A 26,731-nucleotide genomic window follows, 5' to 3' on the forward strand; every position below is an offset into this window, starting at 1 on the left:
CCATTTCTGACAGAGGGCAGTCCAGTCTCTTCTTGAAAGCCTCCAGGGATGAAGCTCCCATACCAAGGGAAATCTGGCTGCGTAGCCAGCAGCTTTACAGGTTCCGACAGAAAGGGCGGAGGGGCGTGGGGGGGGGGAGGGCTGCCTGTGTTTTGCTCTGTGGCTGCACAGCGGCCAGAGCCGGGGCTGACGGACACAAGAAAGTGAGAATATTTGTAGTACAGGATTGAAAGGAAGGGTCCTTGGTGCTCTCTTGAGCTTGGCGGTATTCTTGTCGACGTTTCATAACCCAACTAGGTAACATCATCAGGGTTAGAAGGGAGTGGGGATTGTGGAGAGGAGGAGGAATGGAGGAGGAGGAGGAGGAGGAGGAGGAGGAGGAGGAGGAGGAGGAGGAGGAGAATGACCCTGGGGTCCTTGGTGCTCTGAGCTTGCTTTTTTTCCTGCAGACGTTTCATAACCCAACTAGGTAACATCATCAGGGTTAGAAGGGAGTGGGGATTGTGGAGAGGAGGAGGAGGAGGAGGAGGAGGAGGAGGAGGAGGAGGAGGAGGAGAATGACCCTGGGGTCCTTGGTGCTCTGAGCTTGCTTTTTTTCCTGCAGACGTTTCATGACCCAACTAGGTAACATCCTCAGTGCTAGAAGGGAGTGGGGATTGTGGAGAGGAGGAGGAGGAGGAGGAGGAGGAGGAGGAGGAGGAGGAGGAGGAGGAGGAGGAGGAGGAGGAGGAGGAGGAGGAGGAGGAGGAGAATGACCCTGGGGTCCTTGGTGCTCTGAGCTTGCTTTTTTTCCTGCAGACATTTCATGACCCAACTAGGTAACATCCTCAGTGCTAGAAGGGAGTGGGGATTGTGGAGAGGAGGAGGAGGAGGAGAATGTCCATCTATTTGCCAGGAATTGAGAGGGCCGGATGCCATGATCTTAAGTTTTCTTAATGTTGAGGTTCAAGCCAACTTTTGCACTCTCCTACTTCACCTGCATCCAGAGGTTATTTATCTAGCTAGATGAAGTCTATCTGGATTGACTTATGCCAATCTCTGCCCCGCCCCACTCTCCACTGCCTTTGAATAGGCTTAAGCCTGGGGCATTTAATAGGAGAGTTGGAAGGGACCTTGGAGGTCTTCTACTCCAACCCCCTGCCTAGGCAGGAAACCCTATACCGTTTCAGACAAATGGCTATCCAACATCTTCTCAAAGACTTCCAGTGTTGGGGCATTCACTTCTGGAAGCACATTGTTCCACTGGTTAATTGTTCTCACTGTCAGGAAATTTCTTCTTAGTTCTAGGTTGCTTCTCTCCTTGATTAGTTTCCACCCATTGCTTCTTGTTCTACACTCAGTTGCTTTGGGGAATAGCTTGACTCCCTCTTCTTTGGGGCAGCCTCTGAGATATTGGAAGACTGCTATCCTGTCTCCCTTAGTCCTTCTTTTCATTAAAGTAGACATACCCAGTTCCTGTAACCGTTCCTCATGTTTTATCCTCCAGTCCCCTAATCCTCTTTGTTGCTCTTCTCTGCACTCTTTCTAGAGTCTCCACATCTTTTCTACATTGTGGAGACCAAAACTGGATGCCGTATTCCAAGTGTGGCCTTACCAAGGCCTTGTAAAGTGGTAGTAACCCTTCACGTGATCTTCTCTCCCTCTGTTGATGCAGCCTAGAACTGTGTTGGCTTTTTGGGCAGCTGCTGCCCACGGCTGGCTCCTATTTAAACGGTTGTCTACTAGGACTCCAAGATCCCTTTCACAGTTACTACTACTGAGCAAGGTTCCACCTCTACTGTAGCTGTGGATTTTGTTTTCGTTGGCTAACTGTAGGACCTTCCTTTTGATGCCCTGGGGAGTTTTCCTGTTATGATAAGGCAGACATAAACCAGGAAGCTGCTTCCAAACATCCTTCTAAAATGTGTTGGGAATGTGGTGTTGCGTCATCTCGAGCCCCCTCAAATCCAGCTCTCAACCGGCACAAGGGATAAAACGTTCTCTCTCTCCCCCCCCCCCGTTTCCCTCTTCATACCCCCCCCCCAAAGCCTTGATCACACACACACACACACACACAGAGCCCAGGAGGGCCATTTCTGAGCTGGGTTTGATCAAGCTGACTGCACTCCGTTAGAAAAGCGTCCGATTTTAAATCTTTTTTATTGCATTAAGAAAACACGGTTTAAGTTTCGCTAGGCGTGAAGGAGTCTTCAACAGTCAATTTGCACAAGACACACAGGGAAGGGAAGGGAGGAAGAGAGAGAGAGAGAGAGAAAGAGAGACAGACAACCCAGGGGGAGGGCCACATCGAGAGAGAGAGAGAGAGAGAGATTGCCGGTTCCCAATTTTTTTCGCGGGACGGAAAAAAAGATACCCGAGTTAGGAGCGCCCCACTCCCCCACCCCAAGCAACCCCAGAGACCATCTACGTCCTCTCGATGTTGGTCAGGTTTGAAGCGAAGGATGAGTGGCTCGCTCTCTCGCAGGAAGCAGTGGGGCTGACCCCCCCACTCCCCTCTGCTCTGGGTGGCTGCGGTGACAGGACCCCAAACGAAAAGGACGATTTCTGAATCTACGCGGTGCCGAGGAGGAGGAGGAGGGCACGGCTCGGGACGGGCACTGCCAAAGAAGCCGCTACAAGTCGCAAATCTGGGCTTGGGGAGGGGGCTTTTAGGGGGAAGAGCTATCCTTCCCGAGCCAAAGGAAGGGGGGGAGAGAGAGACCGGGGACTCCCGTGGCTCGGGCTCTCAGTCAATCTCCAAATCGCTGTCTTCGTCGTAGCAAGAGGCGGGGTTGCAAATGGAAGTGAAGAGCACCACGTCCTTCTCCGGCAGCAGGCTGAACTCCTGCAGGAAGGCCTCCAAGTCCGCGGCGAAGAAGTCTTGGCCCAGCTGGTCGGTCAGGCGGATGAAGTTGCCGATCAGCTCCCCGCCCTTGTAGACCAGCAGGGCCGGCAGGGCGTTGCTGGTGAAGCGGGAGCTGGCGCCGATCAGGGAGCTGCGCACCCGGCAGAACTTCACCGTGGGGTACTCGGCGGCCAGGCAGAGCATGCAGCCGTCCAGGGCTTCGGCACCGGGGATGTGGTCCTCGTAGATGTGGACCATGACCAGCGTCTTCTTGTCCCCTTGGTCCACTGTCTCCAGGAAGGCCTCGGCGCTCTGGATCTCAAAGACCTGCTTGAAGTGCTGGCCCGGGTGCAGCTGCCGGCGCATCTCCTCCATGCGCTGCTTGCGGTATTGCTGCAGGAAGGCCTCGTCGTCCGCTTCCTGGTGTAGCGCCAGCTGTGGGGGGAGGGGAGGGGGGGGGAGGAAGAGGCCACAGCTTTTAATGGACAATCATTTATCTGAGATGGTCTAGATTCTCCTCCTTGAGCAGAGGGTTGGATTAGAGGACCTCCAAGGTCCCTTCCAGTTCTATTCTGAGTTTGATTCTCTGTGGCAGCCATTCACGAACTGGAATAACCCTAATTCTTCTCTTCCTTAGGTTAAACATATCCAGTTCCCACATTATCTATCTATCTATCTATCTATCTATCTATCTATCTATCTATCTATCTATCTATCTATCTATCTATCAATCTATCTATCTATCTATCTATCTATCTATCTATCATCTATCTATCTATCATCTATCTATCATCTATCTATCTATCTATCTATCATCTATCTATCTATCTATCTATCTATCATCTATCTATCATCTATCTATCTATCTATCTATCTATCATCTATCTATCTATCTATCTATCTATCTATCATCATCATCTATCTATCTATCTATCTATCATCTATCTATCTATCATCTATCTATCTATCTATCTATCATCTATCTATCATCTATCTATCATCTATCTATCTATCTATCATCTATCTATCTATCTATCTATCTATCTATCTATCTATCTATCATCTATCTATCTATCTATCTATCTATCTATCTATCTATCTATCTATCATCTATCTATCATCTATCTATCTATCTATCTATCTATCATCTATCTATCTATCTATCATCTATCTATCTATCTATCTATCTATCTATCTATCATCTATCTATCATCTATCTATCTATCTATCATCTATCTATCTATCTATCTATCTATCTATCATCTATCTATCTATCATCTATCTATCTATCTATCTATCATCTATCTATCATCTATCTATCATCTATCTATCTATCTATCATCTATCTATCTATCTATCTATCTATCTATCTATCTATCTATCTATCTATCTATCTATCATCTATCTATCTATCTATCTATCTATCTATCTATCTATCTATCTATCATCTATCTATCATCTATCTATCTATCTATCTATCTATCATCTATCTATCTATCTATCTATCTATCTATCTATCTATCTATCTATCTATCTATCTATCTATCTATCTATCTATCTATCTATCATCTATCTATCTATCTATCTATCTATCTATCATCTATCTATCTACCTACCTACCTACCTACCTACCTACCTATCTATCTATCATCTATCTCTATCCATCCATCCATCGATTTATCTGATATCTATAATCTGATATCATCCATCCATCCATCCATCCATCCATCTATCATCTATCAATCCATCCATCCATCGATTTATCTGATATCTATAATCTGACATCATCTATCTACCTATCATCTACCTATCATCTATCTATCTATCTATCTATCTATCTATCTATCTATCTATCTATCTATCTATCTATCTATCATCTATCTATCTATCATCTATCTATCATCTATCCATCCATTGATTTATCTGATATCTATAATCTGATATCATCTATCTATCTATCTATCATCTATCTATCATCTATCTATCTATCTATCTATCTATCTATCTATCTATCATCTATCTATTTATCTATCTATCATCTATCCATCCATCCATCCATCCATTGATTTATCTGATATGCTAGCCAAACCCTTTCTATTCTCCCTGCGTGGCTAATAAATTTTAAGGTAAAGGTTCCCCTCGCACATCTGTGCTAGTCATTCCTGACTCTAGGGGGCGCTGCTCATCTCTGTTTCAAAGCCCAAGAGCCAGTGCTATCCGAAGACGTCTCCGTGGTCAGTGGCTGCATGACTCAACACCGAAGGCACCTGGAACGCTGTTCCCTTCCCACTTAAGGTGGCTCCTATTTTTCTACGTGCATTTTTTACCTGCTTTCGAACTGCTCGGTTGGCAGAAGCTGGGACAAGTCACGGGAGCTCACTCCGTTACGCGGCGCTAGGGATTCGAACTGCCGACCTTTCTGATCGACAAGCTCAGCATCTCAGCCCCTGAGCCATCCTTGTAAATTGTACTAAGAGATACATTTCTGCACGGCCTCCGCACCTCTTGCCGACATGGGCAAATCGATCCGAGACCCATCGGGAGAATTGTACCTTGTCGTTCAGCTTCTCTTGCAGCTCCTTCTGCTTCTGCTTGTCCTTCTCTTCGTCCAGGTGTGATTGGCAGGTCATGGAGAGCTTCTTGATCAACCTCTGCATCTCCCGGCACTGTTCCTCCCTCTGCTCCGTTTCCAGCTGTTTGAACCTCCTCCAGTCGTTGATCACGCCTTTAGGGCCTGAGGGGGAAAAAAAGCATAACGTGTCCCATCACTCAAACTGCGGCTTTAATCAATCTCGATTAAAAAAAGAAAAAGGACCCCCCCGATGCCCCCATTACAGGGAGAGGTTGTTGGTTTTTTTTTGGGGGGGGGGGGGACTAAGTTTATATTTATATATACTGTGTGTGTGTCCGTGTCCTGGACGCCATACATTCCAATCCAATTGAAACTAATCAGATTAAACATCATTCAATCAATCTACGTATTTCTAATAATACACATTTATATTAGGTTGCAATCTGTCATTATACAATTACTCCACATTTTCTCATTATTACTTTTGTTTTATAAGGTAAAAGTGTGTACATTAATATTCCCCTTATTTCTATCAACTTATTCTAGCTTTTAATCATGTCACCCTTTATGGAGAAACTTTTCCTTTCTTTCCTATCTAACTTCTAATCATGTCACCTGCCTGAGGTAAAAAGAGAAATAGAAGAATAGAGGGGGAGAGAGAGGGAAAGAGAGGAGAGAGAGAGAGAGGAGAGAGAGGGGGGGGAGAGAGGGAGAGAGAGAGAGGAGAGAGAGAGAGGGAGAGAGAGGGAGAGAGAGAGAGAGAGAGAGGGAGAGAGAGGGAGAGAGAGAGAGGAGAGAGAGAGAGAGAGAGAGAGAGAGGGGAGAGAGAGAGAGAGAGAGACGGTTCATATTTTATTTTATAACATACAAAAAATCCAATTTCAATGGAATAGGGTGTTGTCCGGGTACAAATCATTTTAGGAAATAAGAATCAAAATGTTTACAACAATACTCCTTGCATTAATATCCATTAATATTAATAACTATCATCATCATCATATTTGTTTAACCAAGTTAATGTATCTTCCTTATATCACTGATCCTTCCTTACATTTCTCTGATTCGGACACCTGTTTTTGTCAGCTAGACATTGATAAAATAAACCCCAAGCCCCAAAATATTAATATTTAAACTAATATTTAGATTAATTCAATTGTTATTAAAGTCATGTTTAAATATTTTAAATGAAAACAGGGAGGTTTTACGGGGGGGGGGGGGGGGGGAGAAGGACACGACTGGAAATTGTGCATGTATTCAAATCTTTTCGAACATTTTTCTTAAAATTTGGGACGTGGGAGAACCGAGAGGCCCAATAAGGAGAGAGAGAGAAAAAAAGGCTCTTAAAAAGTTTGAAATAAAGCCCTGAAAAATGCGGACCTATCTACAGGTAGTCCTCGACTTACAACAGTCCATTTAGCGACCGTTCAAAGTTACGATGTCACTGGGGAGGGGGGAAAAGCCACCGTCTTTCCCACTTACGACCGTTGCATGACATGATCACCCTTCAGACGCTCGACGAACTGATTTGTGTTTATGACGGCCGCGGTGCCCCAGGGTGTGTGTGTGTGTGTGTGTGTTTGTGTGTGTGTGTGTGTGTGTGTGAGACGAGATCCCCTTTTGCGACCTTTTGACAAGCAAAGATCAAGGAAAAGCCAAATTCACTTAACAGCCGTGTTACTAGTTTAACAACTGCAGTGATTTGCACAACAAAGCGAATCTCTGCAGTTCTCTGTGGGCACACGCGCCATCGCCAGAGCTTCTCTTCTGGTTTCCGGCACGGATGCTGGTCTTTGCAAGCGCCAAAAAACAGGGCATTCGGGGGCTTTTTTCAGGCTGCTTTTGGCCCGAAAAACGCCCCCCCAAAACAGCCAAGAATGCGCACGCACATTTCCGACACTTCGGTTTCCGACGCTGATTTGGGCACGCAGTGCCGAAAAGCTTCGCCGCCTGCTCTAAAGGAAGGGGGTACCTGTGTTTATGGCGCTGCCGTCAGCGCTGAGAGCCACCTCTTCCGTCAGGGCGGCATCGTGGGCAGCGGCCGAGCCCTCGTTGTCGTCCTTCTCGCTGTCCTCCTCATCGCTGCTGCTGTAGTAGTACTGGAGTTTCTCCCCCAACAGCTTATCGTCCAGGGTGGTCATCGTGGGGGGCTGGCGAAGGAAACAAAGAGAAGAGTCAGAAGGAAGCCGACGTGGTGCGTGGGAACGGAGACTCCGTCGTTGCCGCCGCCATATCGCGCTTCCTCCCGTCACCGAGGGGCAAAATAAACAGGGGAAAACAACCGCAGAGCACGTAACAGCTTGGGATACAACCTCTGGGACCAGCGAGACTTCTACCTACCTACCTACCACACCAAATTATATAGATTTGAGTCCAACTGGGGATTCTTAACAACAGCCTCAATCCAGCTAGTGGATTAATGCTAGGATCACGCCCTCTCCTGCTTAACAGATTCGATATTTTTAATTCCCTTCCCACCCACCCCCCAACGCGCCTGAAAATGGTCAAATAGAGAGATATGAACGAGACAGCGACAGCAGCAAAAAGGGGCATTAGCAGCAAACATTCAACACCCCCCCCCCTTTAATCCCCCTCTTTATCCTCTAAGCAGGTTCTGGATTTGCCAGCAGGAATTTTAAAAGCCATCTGGCAGCTCAGTTGTTAAAAGTTTTATTTTATTTATTTTTTTTAAAAAAGGATGTACGAATTGGGTACAAGAAGAAAAAGCGTTTAAACGATTGCGATTGGTAGCAGAAGTGTCCACTGAGGCACCGACTAATGAAAAGAATGAATAATAATAATAATAATAATAATAATAATAATAATAATAATAATAATAATACTTTAATTTATAGACCGCACCCTTTCCTAAACAGGACTCGGGGCGGTGTACAGTCATATTAAAAACAATGTGGATACAAAAATAGATTCTATTCTATTCTAATTCTCTTCTCTTCTCTATTCTATTCTATTCCATTCCATTCTTCTACTCTACTCTACTCTACTCTACTCTACTCTACTCTACTCTAATGGAAATGAAATGTAATTGCTATGAGTAATAATACTGTTTGTATTGAAACACCGGTATCACACCATTCACGCAAGGGTATGTATAAATAGTATAAAATAAAATAAAATGATGGGGGGGGGGGGAGAAGAAAAGCATTTTTTCCTCCTGGTGAAGTGGGATTTTTTGGGGGGGGGGATTGGGGGGGGGGGAAAGCAGGGCACTCTGCATCTCAACTCCAGCTTACGGGGCTTTTAGGAGGATTTCTGGAGCAGCTTGGAGAAGAGAGAAGCCCATGCGAGGAATTCTGCCGGATGCTGGGATTAAGAGGCTGAGCCATTAGGGCTGCTGGCCTGAAGGTAAAACCGCTCCTTTTTAAAAAAAAGAAAGAAAGAAGAAAGAAAGAAAGAAAGAAAGAAGGAAAGAAGGAAGAAAGAAAGAAAGAGAAAGAAAGACAGGACAGCCACCTGTCTGAAGGAAGGAAGGAAGGAAAGAAGGAAGGAAGAAAGAAAGAGAAAGAAAGACAGGACAGCCACCTGTCTGAAATGGTCTGCGTGGGGTTGGACTAGAAGACCTCCAAGGTCCCTTCTAGCTCTATTCTGATTGATCAATCAGGGGAAGGTTAAGGTGTTTCTTTCCCCATGAATCTGCCTTAACCCTCTTTCCTATCTGCAAGCCAGCTCTCCCCTTTCCCATGGGGCGGGTCGCTTTCCTCCTTTCCAAAGCCCTCCCTGCAGGGCAGACCAGCTTCCCAGCTCTGTGGGGCAGGTAGCCCCTTGCCCAGCCCCTCCTTCCAACCCTCTCCCTGCGGGGCAGGCCAGCCCCCTCCTTTTCAACCCTCTCCCTGTGGGGCAGGCCAGTCTCCTTTCCCAAATCTATAGGGTAGACACTGCCCCTCTTCCCCCCCCCCCTTCACATCTCTTTGCTCTAGGGCAGAGCAGTCTTCCCTTCCCATCCCTGTGAGGTAAGCGCCCCCCTTTCCCCTTCTCCCTGTAAGGAAGGCCAGCCCAGCTCCTGCTTCTGGGCCACGCAAGATGGCCCCAAACACCCTCCCTGCAGAGGAGGCCAGTCCCATCCCCTTCCCAGCTGTATGGGGTAGGCATCCCCTGTTTCCTAAGCCCCTCCCTGTGGGTCAGCCCACCCTCCCTTTCCCATCTCTTCCCTTTGGGGCTCCCCACCCCCCCTTTTTTACAACACCCTCCCTGCGGGGCAGACTAGATCCCCCTCCCAGTCCTATGGTAGGCGCCCCCCTCTTTCCCAGGCCCTTCCCTGAGGAATAGACCCCCCCTCCCATTCCCATCTCGTCCCTTTGGGGCAGCCCAGCCCCCTTTTCTCCACTACCCTCCCTGCGGGGCAGACCAGCCCTATGGAGTAGGTCCCTCCTCTTTCCCCCCTCCCTGAGGAATAGCCCCCCTCCTTTTCCATCTCTTCCCTTTGATTCAGCTCAGCTGAGCCCCCCCCTATTTATTTTCCAAAACCCTCCCTGTGGGGCAGACCAGCCCCCCCCCTTTCCAGGCCTATGGGGTAGGTTTCCCTTCTTTCCCAGCCCCCCCTCCCCCCTCCTTTTTTCCAATACCCTCCCTGCGGGGCAGACCAGCTCTATGGGGTAGGTGCCCCCTCTTTCCCAGCCCCCTCCCTGAGGAATAGACCCCCTCCTCCCTTCCCCATCTCTTCCCTGTGGGGCAGACCATCCCCCCCTCCCAGCTCTATGGGGTAGCCCCCCCTTCCCAGCCCCCTTCTCCCCAACACCCTCCCTGTAGCGCAGACCAGCCCTATGGGGTAGGTTCCCCCTCTTTCCCAGCCCCCTCCCTGAGGAATAGACCCCCCCTCCCCCATCTCTTCCCTGTGGGGCAGACCACCACCCACCAGCCCTATGGGGTAGGTGCCCCCTCTTTCCCAGCGCCTCTTTTCCTTACACCCTCCCTATGGGGTAAACCAGCCCCCCCTCCCAGCCCTATGGAGTAGGAGCCCCTTCTTTCCCAGCCCCCCCCCCGAGGAATAGACCCCCCCTCACTTCCCCATCTCTTCCCTGTGGGGCAGACCAGCCCCCCCCTTCCCAGCCCCCTTTTCCCCAACACCCTCCCTGTGGGGTAGACCAGCTCTATGGGGTAAGAGCCCCCCTCTTTCCCAGCCCCCTCCCTTCCAACACGCCCCCCCCCCGTGGGGCAGCCCAGACCCCTCCCCAATTCCTCACCCTTCGAGGGGCGGCTCCTCTCTCTCTCTCTCTCTTTCTCGCCCCCCTCCAACCGACGCCCAGGAAGACGCGCAAAGGAGGCTGGGAAAAAAAGGGGCGGGGCATGGAATAAGGAAGTAGGGAGAGGCCATAGAGGTTAAAAGAAAAAGCGAGACCGCCCTCGCCGCGCAGCACTTCCGGTTCCTTTCGAACCTTCCACCCTCCCTCCCACCCACCCCAAAAGAAAACCCAATCCACGCTGATTCCACGCGTGGCCTTTTAATGGACTTTTCTCCCCCGTCATTTCGCTGCCATTAAAGCCGTGCCTAGCTCCGTTCGCCTGCAACGGGGAGGGGGTGTTCCCCTCTTCGTCGCTCCTAAGGCCGCAAACGTCCCCGTTCGCTCCGCTTCTTCTTAGTTCCCCCGAGCTGCGGGCATGTGGGGGGGGGGGAAGCCTCGGGCCGGCTGTTGCCCGACGAACGCTTCCCTTTGGCTGGCTGGCGCGCCCCTTTCCACTCTTTTGCCCCGCACGGTCACTTGACAACCGGAAGTCTCTCGTTGGGAGGAGGGAAGGCAACTAAACGCGCGCTGGGCCCCCTGCCGGCGGGAAAGGGGACTCCATCAATGCATAAGCTGGTTGCTATGGTGATTCCGGCCTAGTCGCTCATCCTGAAGCCTGCCAAGAGCAAAACAATAACAAACTCCCCAGCACCAGGCTGGATTGTTTTGTTGGGAGAAATGTCCATCTGGGTTCAGCTCCAAGTGGGGAAAAAAAGACACTGTAAAACATGGAGGCTGCTTGGAAAGATGGTTTAACGGTGGACAGGATCACATTGTGGCAGAAAATTAAGGGGCTCAGGCTTCAGAACCAAAAGCCGTCTTTATTTGCGCAAAGGTTGAGAGCAAGTTAGCCAAAGCAGACCTCTTAACCATCTGAACGCCAACTTATAGAAAAGACAGTTCTTATATATCTTCCAAAAGCAGCAGAACAACACGGAAATGCCACATATCAGCTGACAACATTACTTGATTGATTCATCATTCCCGTTACGAAATATCTTGCCTAAGTTTCTAGCAACCTTTTTGTGTACTCTTGACTCATATGTGTGAACTGTAGCTGAACTTGCGGTTTGGCTTTTGGACATTTCCTCTTCTTGTACGCTTCCCAAAAGCAAGTTTTCACTCCTCCTTTCTTGTTGGGTCTCACTTTTTATAGCCTGATTCATTTTACGTCCTGCCTCAACGTAGCTTGAGCTCCTGAACAGAAAAGAAGGATCATCGCATACTTCCAGATGTTGAGTGAAAGAAGAAGAGACCGAGATGCTGAAAGTTCCTGGCTTCCTGCCTTATCTGGCTGTTGATCTTGAACAGGAGGAACTCGTATCACTTATTGACCCATCGAACACTTTTATAAAAGAGTAGCTTCTTATTTATTTCCTTTTTTTGCAAAAACAGAAGCCCGCCGAGTGCTCCTGGGGGCCAGGGAGGACAAAAAACACTTTTCTTTTCTGACTTTACCGCTTCGAAATCTTGCTGCGTCTTATAGTCCGGAAAATACGGCATTTCCCTGCCCCAACAAGATGAAAGCAAAACAAACTTTAAGCAGACTTTTTTTTGTTCTTTTTTTAAAATTTTATTTTATTTTACGGCATGCAAAATACATTTCAAGTATTGCAAATTGAGATTCTATGAAGTCTCTCTTGAAACACTGGAAAAACAAAACAGAAAAAACAAACAGACCACAATTAGCTAAAGTCTGTGACCAGCCTTAAAGCTAACAATCTACTTCAGTGCTACCGCAAACACACATGTATTATATTATTCAGGCTAAATCACAAAGCCAGTTTCCATTTTTTTCAACCCCCCCTCCCTCCCCCCCCCCAAAATACAGACCGTACGGTCTAAAACTTCCCTAAGTGTAAATCCTATTCCTCTAACACAAAAATAACCATAAATACAATTTGGAGCTTTAAAACAGAACAAAACGGAATAGAATTCATTGCCCTACCCTGAAATATATCCCCCCCTCATTTTGTTTTACAGATATTTTTTTTCTTTTAAATTAATATTTTTAAATAGAAGCTGAGAACGCACCATTAAAAATGAGCATCTTAAATCCACCGTAGCGATGGAATTGGCTTTATTATATATATGATGGGTGTACACCATCTTTTATCTCATTTACATTTTAATCGAACAATAGATTTGCAAAGAAAATGTCTAATACAGACGTAAGAATTATTCACACTTGAGCTTTACAAGCGGTTGTAGAATTGACCCCCCAAAAAACCCCGAAACAAACCTGGTCTCTTTTCCCAAATGTTTCCAGATTAAGCAGGTTTATAAAATCTTAAATCAACTCAAGAAAACGACGTTTTTTTCTTTTCCCCCTCCTCTTTCTTTTTAACTTTCAGGGAAAAGAATATATGCAGTATATAGTGTAAATACTATAATGCTTAATTACGATACTCCACAGGGGCTGTATCACAACTAAAGTATAATGGATTTATCCACCTGGAAAAAAAAAAAAGAGAGATAGAAGAGAAATGCATGCATTTCCTATGCCTTGAACTAATTGACCAAGAAGAATTCGTTAGGGGAGGATTAGGATCTTTTGCGGCACTTGCAAAGTCAGGAGTTGTTTAATGTCAAGATTTTTGTCAAGTACAATTAAAAAAAAAGTCATTAAAGCTTTGCAAAAGCAGAGTTGTGTGAATGTGTGTAGGAAAATCTTTCCTTTTGCTACGGGACCTTTCAGCATCTCCTGACTGTAGGAAGAGAACAAGATATCCTGATTTTACAGCCCCGCCACCCCCTCAAGCTAGCTGACCAAAGCAAGTAGACATCTTGGCTGTGAATGATGGACTTTGCAGTCCAACGCCTCTGGAAGGCACGAACACGTGCGACCAAAACAATGGGTGCTAGGACCCCTCCCTGTGGTGAAAGAAAAAACTGAACATTGAAAAGAGCTGGCGTTATCTGTCATCACATTTGTAAGTGATGACTCTAGTCCATAAAAGATAACGGGCCTTCGCAACAAACTTAAGCCCTGAATTCAATTCCTGCAAAGATCTTTGGAGAACTTAAATCTGAATGCACAAGAGTATAAATACTGGAAAAAAACATACCCACTGACAAAAAAAACCAGGTCTCAAAAAAATGGTCAGCACCAGGGGTGGGATTCAGCCGCTTCGGACCAGTTCCGGCGAACTGGAAGCTAATTTTACATCTAGTTCACCGAAGCGGTACTTGCAAGGACTGGCTGGCCCCGCCCATCCCATTCCACTCTTCCCAGGTGTCTCCACGCGGCCCATATTGGATGCCAGGTAAATGCAGGAGCTGCACGGAGACTCAGGGAGGGTGAAAAACAGGCTTCCTGGAACTTCCGTAAACTTCCGGAAACTGGGACAGGACATTTTTGCTCTTCCGGAGGCGCGAGAAAAGCCTCCGTAGCCTGGAGAGGGCGAAAACGAGAACCAGTTGCTAAATTTTTTCAATCCCACCCCTGGTCAGCATCTTTCTTTTCCGATTGCAGTGTACAGAACCTAGCCAGGCCAAACTCTGCCGAAACGTCCGATGATTATTTATTTAAAGACAACATTCACAGCGACTGGTTTGGATTTCTGTTTTGTTTTTTTTAAATAAAAAAAAGGCTTATCCTCCATTCCTCTATTCTGGCTATTGTGCGTTTGCTGCATGCCCTCTGTAGAAGGAATGTTTTGCCCCTCTTTTTACGTATCCAGATCTATTTCTGAACTGCCTCTCTGGGCAAAATAACGTATACAGCAAGGATGAAATACCACTGCCGCTTGCAGTGTGTGTTGGAAAGACGGCTCCACCATTCACCTGCTGATGGGAAACCTGAGGATTAACTGTCTACCGAAGTATAGCACCAAACAGTTTTGGCAATGCCAAACGTCTCCTGCGAAGCTCTCCTGTCTTTGCCACACCGATTCTCCCCTTAAGTCTGGGCCAATATGTGTGTGAGTGTGCAAAATTTCTCCTTCATTTCTCAGTAACGTGGCTACTTCTCTGCCAAGGAAGGAGTTTGGTCTTCCTTCCTCCTGGTTCTTTTTACTAGCCCTGGTTCTGTACACTCAGAGCCTTAAAACAGACCCTGCATCTCACCTGGCTGCCTCACCGCTCTGCCTGCAAAGAGAGAACAAAACTGGAGATGCTATGAAGCGCCCGACAATCAGCGCCCAATTAAAAACAAACAAACAAACCAAACCAACAACACAGGATCACAGCAAGATGCCAAAGCTGGGTTGAAAACAGTTGGTGGGGATGATTGGGGCCCTTGCTTAGACTTTAGCTGTTTCCTTTGATCTGCAATTCTCCTTCCATTGCTTTTCTTTTTTTAAATCAAGTTCCTATCAAGCGGTGCGAGTCCCTTGCTTGCTTCAAACTAATATATATATATATATATATGCTGGTCTTGTTGTATTCGGGTCTTTTCCCGTGCAAGATTGAGATTGTCTTGGCAACATTTCGGCGAGGTCTCGCTCGCCATCTTCAAACCAGCCATAGTCAACAAATGAGCCCCACCCACCACCCAGGCCGTTACAACACAAAACAACAACGGACACACAGCCAGCACCAATCAGCACCAATCATGATACAACCACACAGCCAATCAATCCACTTACTGAAACAAAGCCAGCACTCCACACACTCCCACCAAATTTATAGAAAGACGGCAGCTCCGACCACACCTTAAGCCGAAAACACCAGCCTGAAGATGGCGAGTGAGACCTCGCCGAAACGTTGCCAAGACAATCTCACACAGGAAAAGACCCGAATACAACAAGACCAGCATACCTACACCCGTGAAAATCTACGAAAACATAAAGTGTATATATCTGCCGAACAAAACTCCGTGCTGGGGACAAGAAGGGCATCCGGCCATTAAAAAGCACATTGCTAGCTGCATTCAGTTGCTCAGACTCCACTCCAAAAGGGATTTATGGGGTTGTTATATGACGATGATGATTCTAGATATCTTAGGAACAAACCCAGCTGAAGGGGAAGCTTCCTGACTGCGATGCACCAGAGAAATAGACAATGGTATGTAAACAATGGATTGTAAATAGCCAAATCCTGAGAAAGAAAACACAGTTCGTTAAAAAGCAACCCGCGAAAATCAAAACACTATTAACAGCTGAAACACGGACAATTTGCTCAGGTAACGAGCATTTCATTCTCAGAGTGTGCTGACAACTGGTGGCATTTCAGCTTTGCAAAAGGGCTATTTCCGTTGCGACAAAAATAAGGATCTTTCCAACCTTTTATATATATATATATATCAATCCGTATATACAAGAATTGCTTGGTTAAATTGCAAATTTGGCCATTGGCTGTTTAACAGTCGCCAGGTAAAATGAAGAGGTACGGTAACAGAAATCTTGATTTTTAATCCCCTTTCGTTTAAAGAGGTACGGTAGAAAGGAAAATTTGGGGGATTGTTAGGAAAAACGAAGAACGGAATTTCGCTGCTATAGAAATAGCCTTTTGCACCTCACTATCAAATTAGCAGATAAAAAACAGCCCCCAGAAGTTGTGAATGCCCCAACACTGGAAGCCTTTAAGAAGATGTTGGATAGCATTTGTCTGAAACGGTATAGGGTTTCCTGCCTAGGCAGGGGGTTGGACTAGAAGACCTCCAAGGTCCCTTCCAACTCTGCTATTGTATTGTATTTTTTTCCTTCTACAACATTGCTGGAATTATCAAAATATAATAAGTCCTTGTATTTTTCAATCTGTGCGTACAACGGAATTTTCCAAATGGCACATAGATGTATAGAAGGGAGATGTTGTTGTTAACCAACGATCCAAGTTAAGAGCTGTAACCCGCGGAGAAATGCCACAACGTTGTGAGTGTAAAAAACATTGTGATGCCACAATACCAGCTTTATTCTGGCAACAACATGATCACTTTTGAATGTTTTCTTTTGACATCCATTTGATAGAAGGATGAGCCCTTGTATATATATATATGTATATACAAGTGTGTGTATAGATATAATACACCCTGGTGAAAGGGCTTCTTGGCTAAAATATTCCAGTACGATTTCCAGAGTTAAAACAACTTCACAGAAGTTAATTAACAAACATTTTCTTAAAACAAAAACAAAAAAAGGGAAGACAAATGTAAAAATTATAAAAAGGAAGCTGAAGAGGAGGACCGATAGAGAGAATGTTTTTTGCCCAATTAACTTAGTATCTCCTTGCTCTGCAGATGTGGCCTGAATATTTTTTTTAAAAGAGGGAAAAGAGCACAGCTAAAAGGTCGCAGGGGAGAATGCCCCAAATTTAGATCTCTTATGGTTTTCAAAAAAATATATATCACATTTTAAAGAGGACTTACCGTATTTTCCAGAGTATAAGACACACTCCCTGTCCACCCCTAAGAGAGTGAAAATTTGGACGTGTCTTATACACCGAATGTAGCCCCGCCATTGGCCCCCACCCTTTGGCCTCTGCCTCCCAGCAATTTGCCTCCTTGCAGCAAGCAGCAAACAGCCTGTTTCCGTTTCAGCTTCAGCACAGCCTGATTAGCACAAGCAGCTGATTGTCGGTTGGATCGGCCTCCCGACCATCAGCTGTTTCAGGCTGCAGGGATTGCCATTGCCTATTGCCGCTTCTGCAAGCCCCATTTTCGGCCTCCGCATCCCATTTTTGGCCTCTGTGCGCCCCACTTTCCGTCCATTCCGATCCCTGCCACCCAGAAGGGGCGCATGGAGGAGGCAATAGCCCAAGGTAATCCCTGCGGCCTGAAACAGTTGATCATCGGGAGGCCGATCCAACTGACAATCAGTTGCTTGTGCTGAAATTGAAACTGAAACAGTTTACTGTTTGCTGCAAGGAGGCAGAAGCAGATTTTCTTTTTCTTGTTTTCCTCCCCCAAAGCTAGGTGTGTCTTATACTTCGGAGCATCTTATACTCCGAAAAATATGGTATTTCCCCCCCCCCCCCCCCGTGTTCTGTACAAGCCCAGCTCAAGCTACATGATAAAGACTTCAAGATATCATCGGAGTTAAATCACTAACAATTCTAAATACTGGCGTTCTCAGCAGCAAGATGGCCAACTCAATACCAGGAGCATCTCAAGGACCGCTAAATCAACCACGTGTTTTTGACGAAGAGAAAGGGGAACAAACACAGGTGTTAGCTGCGTCCGTTTTGCAGAGAATCACTGGGGGGAGGCATTGAATGCCAAGCCGGGAGGGGGAGGGGGGAGGCCCACAGGCGGTCGAGGGGGCTGCGGGAATTGAGCGCTCTCGCCACGCGTGGGCCGAGCTGTCACGGAACATGGTGATTCTTGCTTACAACTCTGAGCAAGAAAGAACCAAGTGGAAAAAAAAAAAACCCAGGCACTTGGTTTGACTTCGTTACCGATAATTTTTGTTAATATAGGAAAAGTTATTCGATGCCCAGGAAAGGCCAAGATGCCAAAGAGGCTGGGAAGAAGTGGCCCACAGAGGAACCAGTTGCAAAACTTAAGGGCTTGAGTGAAGGGTCCTGCGTGGAGATCCTCCACACGCCCCTCTCCTCTTTCCTCACAATTGCTTCTCCACGCAATTCCCGCCGTTGAAGGATCAGGCGACTTCCAACGGGTGCCAATTCCTCCCCCTCGTAACAAGGGCAGCAAAGCAACTTCAGTTGTACCCCTGCGAGCCACAACGTTCCCCTGAAACGACTGGCTTTAGTTTTTGAATGCTTCCCTACAAAAGGCATCGCAAAGCAAGAATGACTTGGTGTGTGTGTGTGTCCCCAAAACAACCTCACTGAAAAGCCACTTTAAAGGGAAAACACTTGCCAGATTCCACCCGCCTGGCGCGGGTGGGAAGTGAACGTCTGAAGCTAGCAAAAGTTGCTGGCCTCCGTCACTTCTCTCTTGTGTTCTCCCGAAAGCTAAGACACGAGAAGAGTCCGATGTATCAACAAGTCTGCAGGAAACAAATGATCCCCCAAAAGAGAAGAGAGTGACAGAGAGAAAGAGAGAAAGAGAGAGAGAGAAGTTAAACCGCTTCTGAGTACGTTCACCAGCCTGAAAGCCAAGCCCTTCTCACGTGTTCACCATTTTGCCGTTTGCAAGCGGCCTTAAAAAGTCACTCTGCCCTTCCACGATGCCGTGGGCTGTTTTGAGGAGAAGGCTGTGCATGCCAGCTGACGGCGTCATCAGGGAGATCCTGCTGCCTGCGGAGGACTCCGTCGGTTGGCCGAAGCAGGAGACGGCCGGCAAGGCTCCCTTCCGCTTCTCCCTGGTGGGTGGGGAAAAGCCAAAGGACACTTGGTCACACAAGCTCCTTTGCAGAAGGGAAATGTTTTCCAGGAAAAAGAAACGAAGGAAGTCCACTTGTCTTTTGGAAAAGCATGTTTGGGACAGGACGTGGCTCAGCCCCGATATCTAACAATGGTTTGGGGGGGGGGGGGAGGGAGAGATGGGAAGAGAGAGAGAGAGAGAAGAGAGAGAGAGAGAGAGAGGGGGGGGGAAAGAGAGAGAGAAGAGACACACAGAGAGAAAGGGCAGGAAAGAGAGAGAGAGAGAAGACACAGAGAGGCAGGAAGAGAGAGAAACAGAGGGAAGGAGAGAGACACACACGAGAGAGAGAGAGAAAAGACACAGAGAGAGGCAGCAAAAAGAGAGAGAGAGAGACAGAGAGAGGGAAAGAGAAGAGACACACATGAGACACACACGCACACACACACACAGAGACAGAGAGAGGGAAGGAGAGAGAGACACATGAGAGACAGAGAGAGAGACAGAGAGACAGAGACAGAAAGACAGAGAGAGGGAAGGAGAGACACATGAGACAGAGAGAGAGACAGACAGAGAGACAGACAGTGAGAGAGACACACATGAGAGACACACACAGAGAGACAGAGAGACAGAGGGAGGGAAGGAGAGAGAGACACATGAGAGACAGAAAGAGAAAGAGACAGAGAGAGGGAAGGAGAGAGAGACGCATGAAACACAGAGAGAGAGAGAGAGAGAGAGAGAGAGAAAGAAAGAATTAGAATCAGATATGAGAAGCTCCACCCACAGCAAGAAAAGAACAATGGAAGGCAAGAGTGTGGAAGAAAACCTCCGTGCAGGGAAACTGAGGTCTTGAGCTACCCTGGACCTTCCCATTTTGCCCCCCACTCACAAAAGAGCAAGTTCTTCATGCAGGAAGGGCCTCTTGGCCTGCCTGGCGTCCATTGGAGCCTGCTCCACAGGGTGGCCATTCTCCAGAGCTGACCCACTGAAGAGGTGATCATTCTGGTCATTAGTGCCAAGCTGCAGGCCCAGCATCTCCTAGAAAGGGGGGGGAAGGACAATTATTGTGGGGATGTATAGGGTTTCCTGCCTAGGCAGGGGGTTGGACTAGAAGACCTCCAAGGTCCCTTCCAACTCTACTATTGTATTATTGTATTATCTATCTATTGTATTATCTATCTATCACCTACCTACCTACATCTATTTATCTACCTACCTGCCTCTATCTATCTATCTATCTATCTATCTATCTATCTATCTATCTATCTATCTATCTATCATCTATCTATCTATCTATCTATCTATCTATCTATCTATCATCTATCTATCAATCTATCTATCTATCTATCTATCTATCTATCTATCTATCATCTATCATCTATCTATCTATCTATCTATCTATCTATCTATCATCTATCTATCTATCTATCTATCTATCTATCTATCTATCTATCTATCTATCTATCTATCTATCTATCTATCTATCTATCTATCTATCATCTATCCACCTACCTACCAACCATTTGTGGTGGCACAGTGGTTAAAATGCAGTATTGCTGGCTAACTGTGTCCACTGCCAGGAGTTCGATCCTGACCGGCTCAAGGTTGACTCAGCCTTCTGGGGTGGGTAAAACAAGGACCCAGATTGTTGGGGCCAATAGGCTGACCTTGTACACCGCTTAGAGAGGGCTGCAAAGCAACGGGAAGCAGCATATAAGTCTGTTGCTATTGTGAGATAATTGGCTGCCTACATTTGACCAATCAATCCCTCAATAGCTACAATGGGCATCTGAGTTCAGCCTTGTAAGGAACGGTGGACCCTTGACCCAGTGGGCTCTCTGAATTGGAAGAGGTGGCACCGCTCTGACATTCTGGGGAAGAGGGAGAACACAGAACAGCCCACGGGTGGGTAGAATCGAGAGAACGTACTTCCATTTGCTCTCCCTGCCCCTCGGCCTCATCCGTGTCCAGCGACGAAAGTTCCAGTTCAATGTCTCGGTTAGACGTGGTGCCCGTCCTGTCCTCGGGGGAGTCGGCCTGGGGAGGGAGCAGGAAAGGAAGGGACCATAAAACAGATGTTGGCGTTATGTCCCACCAGCAGCCAGCAAATTCAGACAATAAGGAGGTTGGGGAGGAACCTGGGCCAGTCTTGGGAGCCTGGGGAAGGCTCGGATGAGGGCTCTGTGTCAGAGGCAGAGAGGAGGCCAGGGCCATCGGACAGTTATCAGCTGCCTCCTGAGCCTGATTATCAACGAGGCGGAAGAACAGCAGGAGCCTGTTCCCAGTGTACGCGTGCACAGAGCTGCCAGAGGGCAAGAACAATTAAGAAAACAGGGGCGACTTGGGAGTAAGGCTTGGAGATGATTGGCCCCTCCCATAAGACATAAAAGAGGGGCGAACGGGACGTGAGCTTTTGCAGTGAGCAATTAGTCCATCTGGTCGGTTCAGGCTTGGAAAAGTTCTGTTTGATTCTGTGCTAAGCTTGGCCTTGCTCTGCATTGGGCAGTTAGGTTTCTGGCAGCATTCCAAAGGAGATCAGGTTGTGGCAACTCGAGCAGACATCTGTCGGACTCTTCACGGACTGTTTGGGAAGCCTTGTGGACTTTCAATGACCATAATTTGCAGCCGTATAAATAAAAGAGGGTTTTCGGAACTGAGATTGGGATTTATGCCTTCCCAGGAAGCCTAAATCAGAACAGTTGGAATGAAACACATCTCGGTGCAGCGGATACGGAGGGGGGGGGGGGAGAGAAAGCCTCCTTACCTGGCCATTCCTCAGCTCCATTTCCTTGCTTAAGAGCTTTAAGGCGAGGGCGCTGCCTTCGCTCAGGGAGTCCCACTTCTGCTGCGTGGCCAGGGCGTTGGCTTCTCTCTGGAGCAGCAGCGAGTTACTTTTGGCCTGGGCGGAAAAGCAGAGTGGGCCCCCAAATGGTCAAGGGAGATGGCTTTTCTTAATATCTCAAGACTTAAAATGGACACCTAACATCAAAAACATCATCAAATGAGCACAACAAAGAATGTTCTTTCTGCGCCAACTCAGGAAGCTCAAACTGCCCAAGGAGCTGCTGATTCTGTTCTACGGAGGAAGGATTGAGCCTGTCATCTCCACCTCCATCACTGTCTGGTTTGGTTCTGCAACCCAACAAGACCCACATGGACTTCAGAGGATAATCAGAACTGCAGAAAAAACCATGGCTACCAACCTGCCTTCCATTGAGGACCTGTATCTTGCACAAGTCAAAAAGAGGGATGTGAAAATATCTACAGACCCCTCGCATCCTGGACATAAATTGTTTCAACTCCTACCCTCAAAACGACGCTATAGGGCACTGCACACCAGAACAACTATAGGCACAAGGACAGTTTTCTCCCGAATGCCATCACTCTGCTAAACAACTAATTCCTACAATACTGTCAAATAATTTACTAAGACTGTATTAGTATTATTGTTCTCTCCCTTCCTAGTATCTTATCTCTCCCCACTTATGACTGTAACCATGTTGCTTGTATCTCTATAATTTATATTATTGTATTTCTTTCCTAGTATGATTTGATGGCTTATTAGTAACTTACGACTATCACTAAGTGTGTTGTATCTTATGATTCTTGATGAATGTATTTTTTCTTTTTAGCTTATGCACCAAAGACAAATTCCTTGTGTGTCCAATCACACTTGGCCAATAAAAAATTCAATTCAACCCCATTTTTGTAATCTATTTTATTCTGTAATGTGTCCCGTGTTCTCCTCTTCTCTTCTGCATTCTCTTCTCTTCTGCATTCTGTTGTTCTATTCTATTCTATTCTATTCTTGAAATCTATTTTATTCTGTAACGTGTTCCTTGTTCTCTTCTCTTCTGCGTTTTGTTCTCTTCTCTTTTGCATTCTGTTTTCTCTTCTCTTCTGCATTCTCTTCTCTTCTGCATTCTGTTGTTCTATTCTATTCTATTCTATTCTTGAAATCTATTTTATTCTGTAACGTGTTCCTTGTTCTCTTCTCTTCTGCGTTTTGTTCTCTTCTCTTTTGCATTCTGTTTTCTCTTCTCTTCTGCATTCTCTTCTCTTCTGCATTCTCTTCTCTTCTGCATTCTGTTCTGTCCTGTCCTGTCCTATCCTATCCTCTCTGTCCAGGGCCGTGAATCCTGCTTCAATCAGGAAGCTGTGCTCCTGGCTCCAAGAGCCACAGGAAGGACGCTTGCTAAAATCCCTCCCTCCCAAAATACCCTTACCCTTTGGGGGCAAGCTGTACCTGTTGTAATTCAGTGCTCAGGAGGTCTCCGGTGCTTGAGTGCTTTTGGGGAGCTGATTCCTCAGGAGGAACAAACTGGCCCCTTGAAAAAGAGAGAAGAAAAGCCAAGCCTTGACCTTCGGCCCCGGATGCATCTGCAAAAAAGGCCTCCCCAGGTAAATTCTGATCTCAAAGACTTTGCGTCCTGCCATCCAGGAGACTGTTCTCACTTATCAAGGGGACTGGGCTCTTCCTTGGCTCTCCTCACTGGTGGGATTTAAATAACTGAACCACCAGTTCTCTGGCTGGGTAGGCGTGGCCGGGTGGTCATGTGACTGGGTGGGTGTGGCCAAATCAACATAACTCATCACACGCAGCACCGCCTCCCGACACTTGCCTCAAAGGTGGAGGTGGGATTCAGCAATTCTGACCAGTTCAGGCTAATCCCACCAGTGGCTAGTCCCACCCCTGGCCATTTTGGGCCGTTTTTGGGGCATTTTTCAGACCTGAAAAACAGACAAAAAAAGCCTGAAAAATGGGCAAAAAAGGCCTGAAAACAGACAAAAAAAGGACAAAAAAGGCTGAAAAATGGGCAAAAAAGTCCTGAAAAACAGACAGAGACCTGAAAAACAGACAAAAAAGGCTTGAAAAACAGACAAAAAAGGCTTGAAAAATGGGCAAAAAAGGCCTGAAAACAGACAAAAAAGGACAAAAAAGACTGAAAAATGGGCAAAAAAGTCATGAAAAAGACAAAAAAGTCCTGAAAAACAGATAAAGAGACCTGAAAAATAGACAAAAAAGTCTTGAAAAACAGACAAAAAAGGCCTGAAAAATGGGCAAAAAAGGCCTGAAAACAGACAAAAAAGGACAAAAAAGGCCTGAAAATGGGCCAAAAAGTCCTGAAAAACAGACAAAAAAGGCCTGGAAAATGGGCAAAAAAATGGACCGAAAACGCCCCCAAAGCATCTGAAAAACGGCCCAGAAAAAGGGTGGGGCGGAGCCAGCCAGTGGTGGGATTAGCCGGTTCACTGAACTGGGCAGAATTTTAATAACCGGTTCACTCGAACTGGCTGAATCTCACCTCTGGCTCTCCTGCATGAACAAGCAAAGGGCTATGGCAGAGGTGGGATCCAGCAGGTTCTGAACAGTTCTGGAGAACCGGTAGCAGAAACTTTAAGTAGTTCAGAGAACTGGCAAACACCACCTCTGGCTGGCCCCGCCCACATCTATTCTCTGCCTCCCGAATCCCAGCTGATCGGGAGGGAATGGGGATTTTGCAGTATCCTTCCCCCTGGAGTGTGGACGGAATGGAGATTTTACAGTATCCTTCCCCTGCCACGCCCACAGAACCGGTAATAAAAAATGTTGAATCCCACCACTGGGCTGGGTAGCCCGGAGCTCAGTCCTGACTGGATCCGTCTGGGAAGCCCATTCTACCTACCGTTCTATGAAAGGTGCTGAGGAAGTCGAATCGGATGCGTAGCAGCAGCTCCATCTCAGGTCCACCGAGCTGATGCTGGGGATATAATCTGTTAAGAGGCAAACGATGGAGGGTCAGCTCAGCGGGTGCCTTGCCCTGCCCCTCTCCTCCTCCTCCTCCCCTTGAAGGTGCTGCTGCCCGCACCTGACATGCTGATGGGTTTGGTAGTGCTTCCTTGGGAAGCAGTCGCCTGGACAGGGTCCGTGGTATGGTAGCCTGTCCGTGATGACCTGGAGATGGCGCCCCACTTGGAAATGATTGGCCCGTCAGTGAAAGGGATGATAGGGTCTTCCTCCTTGGCCTTCCTCTGGGTTTCAAAGAGATGCGCCGCTGGGCTCTTGGGGTCTCTGCTGTCCAGATCCTGCATGGAAGGGAAGGCTGAGAGGGGCTTGGCAACCCCAGCCCCAATGGATCCTTCCAGATCCCCAAGATCATTTTAAGGCCACCTCTAAAGGTGCTTTTTCAAAAGGCAACTGGACGTGCTTTATTTTTATTTTTTTACTCCTTGAAGACGTTTCATGTCTCATCCAAGAAGCTTCTTCAGTTCAGTAACAGACAATAGATCACAAGCTGGGCTCTTATGGACTCTCACCGGTATTCTTAATGTCCGTAGGCTTTGATCAAGCAAAGCAAGTAGTAATTAATAGAATGGAGGACATGGGAGTTCCAAGAAGAACTAAATAGGTTGTAGGGACAGAATCAAACAGGGTCCGTGGGAATCGGCAAGATATCGAAATGACCTGATCTTCCCAAAACAAAGAATAGCTTTCTTCAGAGCCAGATTTAACATTCTCCCTCCAGGGCAGGTATAAGAGAACACCTTATAGGGTTATAGGGTTTCCTCCCTAGGCAGGGGGTTGGACTAGAAGACCTCCAAGGTCCTTTCCAACTCTACTATTGTATTGTATTGTATTGTATTGTATTGTATTTGTATTAGTATTATTTGTATTTGTATTATTTATATTTGTATTTGTATTTGTATTTGTATTTGTATTGTATTGTATTGTATTGTATTGTATTGCATTGCATTGCATTGCATTGTATTACCTACAGCAGAACGGGTTTGTATATGTGGTAAAGGAGAAGTGGAAGATATCTCACATGTTTTATTGTACTGTGAGCTATACAGAGTGCATAGGCCAGCATATATTCTCCCCTTACTAGAGAGATCGCCAGGGAGACAAATTTTATGCAGGCTTTCTCCTCCAGGACTCAAACCCGTCTACCACGGGTGCAGTGGCAAAATTCTGTGTTGCTGCAATGCCCGTAAGAAAAAAATGGGCTACAGAAGTATAGTTGTCATCTTGTGCCAATTCTTTGGACATACCTCTAATCAATTTCTGGACCGTTGTATTTACTCCCATACTTATCGGCTTTTCACCCACGTAAAGCAGGGAGTGACCCGAACAATTGGAGAGCGTGCATGTTATTATCCAACTTTAATGTCAATACCTTTTAAATATATTTTAATGTCAGTACTTTTTAATATATTGTAAAAAGTAATGTCTATTGCTGGTCTTTGACCGTAATAAAGATGTATTAGTATTATTGTTATTATTATTATAGGTAAAGCGAGGAAGATTCTCGGAGGAGAAGCTAAACGTCTTCAAGGAGAAAAACAAAAGAAGTCGACCTGCCCTTTGAAAAGCACTTTTGGGACCTCCAAGACCTGGATGGCCGAGAATCTTTACGGGATGCGCCCTTACTAGGAGGATTGTGGTGGATTTAGACAGGACGTCCTTCGGTTCAGCCTCAACCGCGCTGACGCATGAACTGATGGTGCTACAGGACCAGGGCGAGTACTGGCACAGCTGCCCATCTTCGTACTTGGGGTCGCTCGAGCCGCTGGAGTTCTCGCTGAACTGCAAGAAGCAGGAGGGGGGGGGGAGGAAAAAAACAACCCCTGACCACCTTGCAGAGACCATCCGGGTCAGCCTTGGGCGACTTTCCCGAGACACAAGAGGGCAGTGATGGATGGAATGAAAGAGGGAAAGAAAGAGATCTGATTGCACGTGATGGAAACCATCAGGGGGAAGAGAAGAATGTGGTGGGGGGGGGGGAAGGATGAGAAAAAGGATGAATGTATTCAGGGTATTTGGGTCCTTCCCTCAGACTAAATATTACATGCTCCCAGGCTGCGAAAGGGGAGAAAGAAAGAAAGAAAGAAAGAAAGAAAGAAAGAAAGAAAGA

At 46.8% G+C, this 26,731-nt stretch overlaps 2 protein-coding genes across 5 annotated transcripts in view; both read right to left on the minus strand.

Moving 5' to 3' along the window:
• Positions 1–2,119: 2,119 nt before the first annotated feature.
• Positions 2,120–11,095, minus strand: PDCL (phosducin like). 2 transcript variants are annotated; one of them, XM_081967174.1, is made up of 4 exons: positions 10,900–11,095; positions 7,366–7,543; positions 5,377–5,558; positions 2,120–3,259 (listed from the first exon to the last, which is right to left on the minus strand). In XM_081967174.1, exons 2-4 carry the CDS (start codon positions 7,532–7,534, stop codon positions 2,726–2,728), a joined length of 885 nt encoding a protein of 294 aa, XP_081823300.1. In that variant the 5' UTR covers positions 7,535–7,543; positions 10,900–11,095; the 3' UTR covers positions 2,120–2,725. The 2 variants fall into 2 exon arrangements, with proteins under 2 accessions (XP_081823300.1, XP_081823299.1); XM_081967173.1 differs by lacking the exon at positions 10,900–11,095 and adding an exon at positions 10,595–10,679.
• Positions 11,096–14,221: 3,126 nt separating this feature from the next.
• RC3H2 (ring finger and CCCH-type domains 2) overlaps positions 14,222–26,731 on the minus strand; it is a 32,516-nt gene continuing 20,006 nt past the window's right edge. For 2 of the 3 annotated variants that reach the window (XM_081967124.1, XM_081967123.1), the window contains exons 14-21: positions 26,248–26,403; positions 24,686–24,902; positions 24,503–24,590; positions 23,083–23,164; positions 21,601–21,735; positions 20,766–20,873; positions 19,726–19,874; positions 14,222–18,837 (exon numbers count right to left, since the gene is read on the minus strand). In XM_081967124.1, the coding sequence (XP_081823250.1) occupies positions 18,642–18,837; positions 19,726–19,874; positions 20,766–20,873; positions 21,601–21,735; positions 23,083–23,164; positions 24,503–24,590; positions 24,686–24,902; positions 26,248–26,403 (1,131 nt within the window). In that variant the 3' untranslated portion in view covers positions 14,222–18,641. The remainder of the gene's footprint in view (positions 18,838–19,725; positions 19,875–20,765; positions 20,874–21,600; positions 21,736–23,082; positions 23,165–24,502; positions 24,591–24,685; positions 24,903–26,247; positions 26,404–26,731) is intronic. The other variant, XM_081967125.1, reaches the window with a different exon arrangement.

The sequence above is a fragment of the Natrix helvetica genome (assembly GCF_964273705.1).
Source record: "Natrix helvetica genome assembly, chromosome: 15".
NCBI lineage: Eukaryota > Metazoa > Chordata > Lepidosauria > Squamata > Natricidae > Natrix > Natrix helvetica.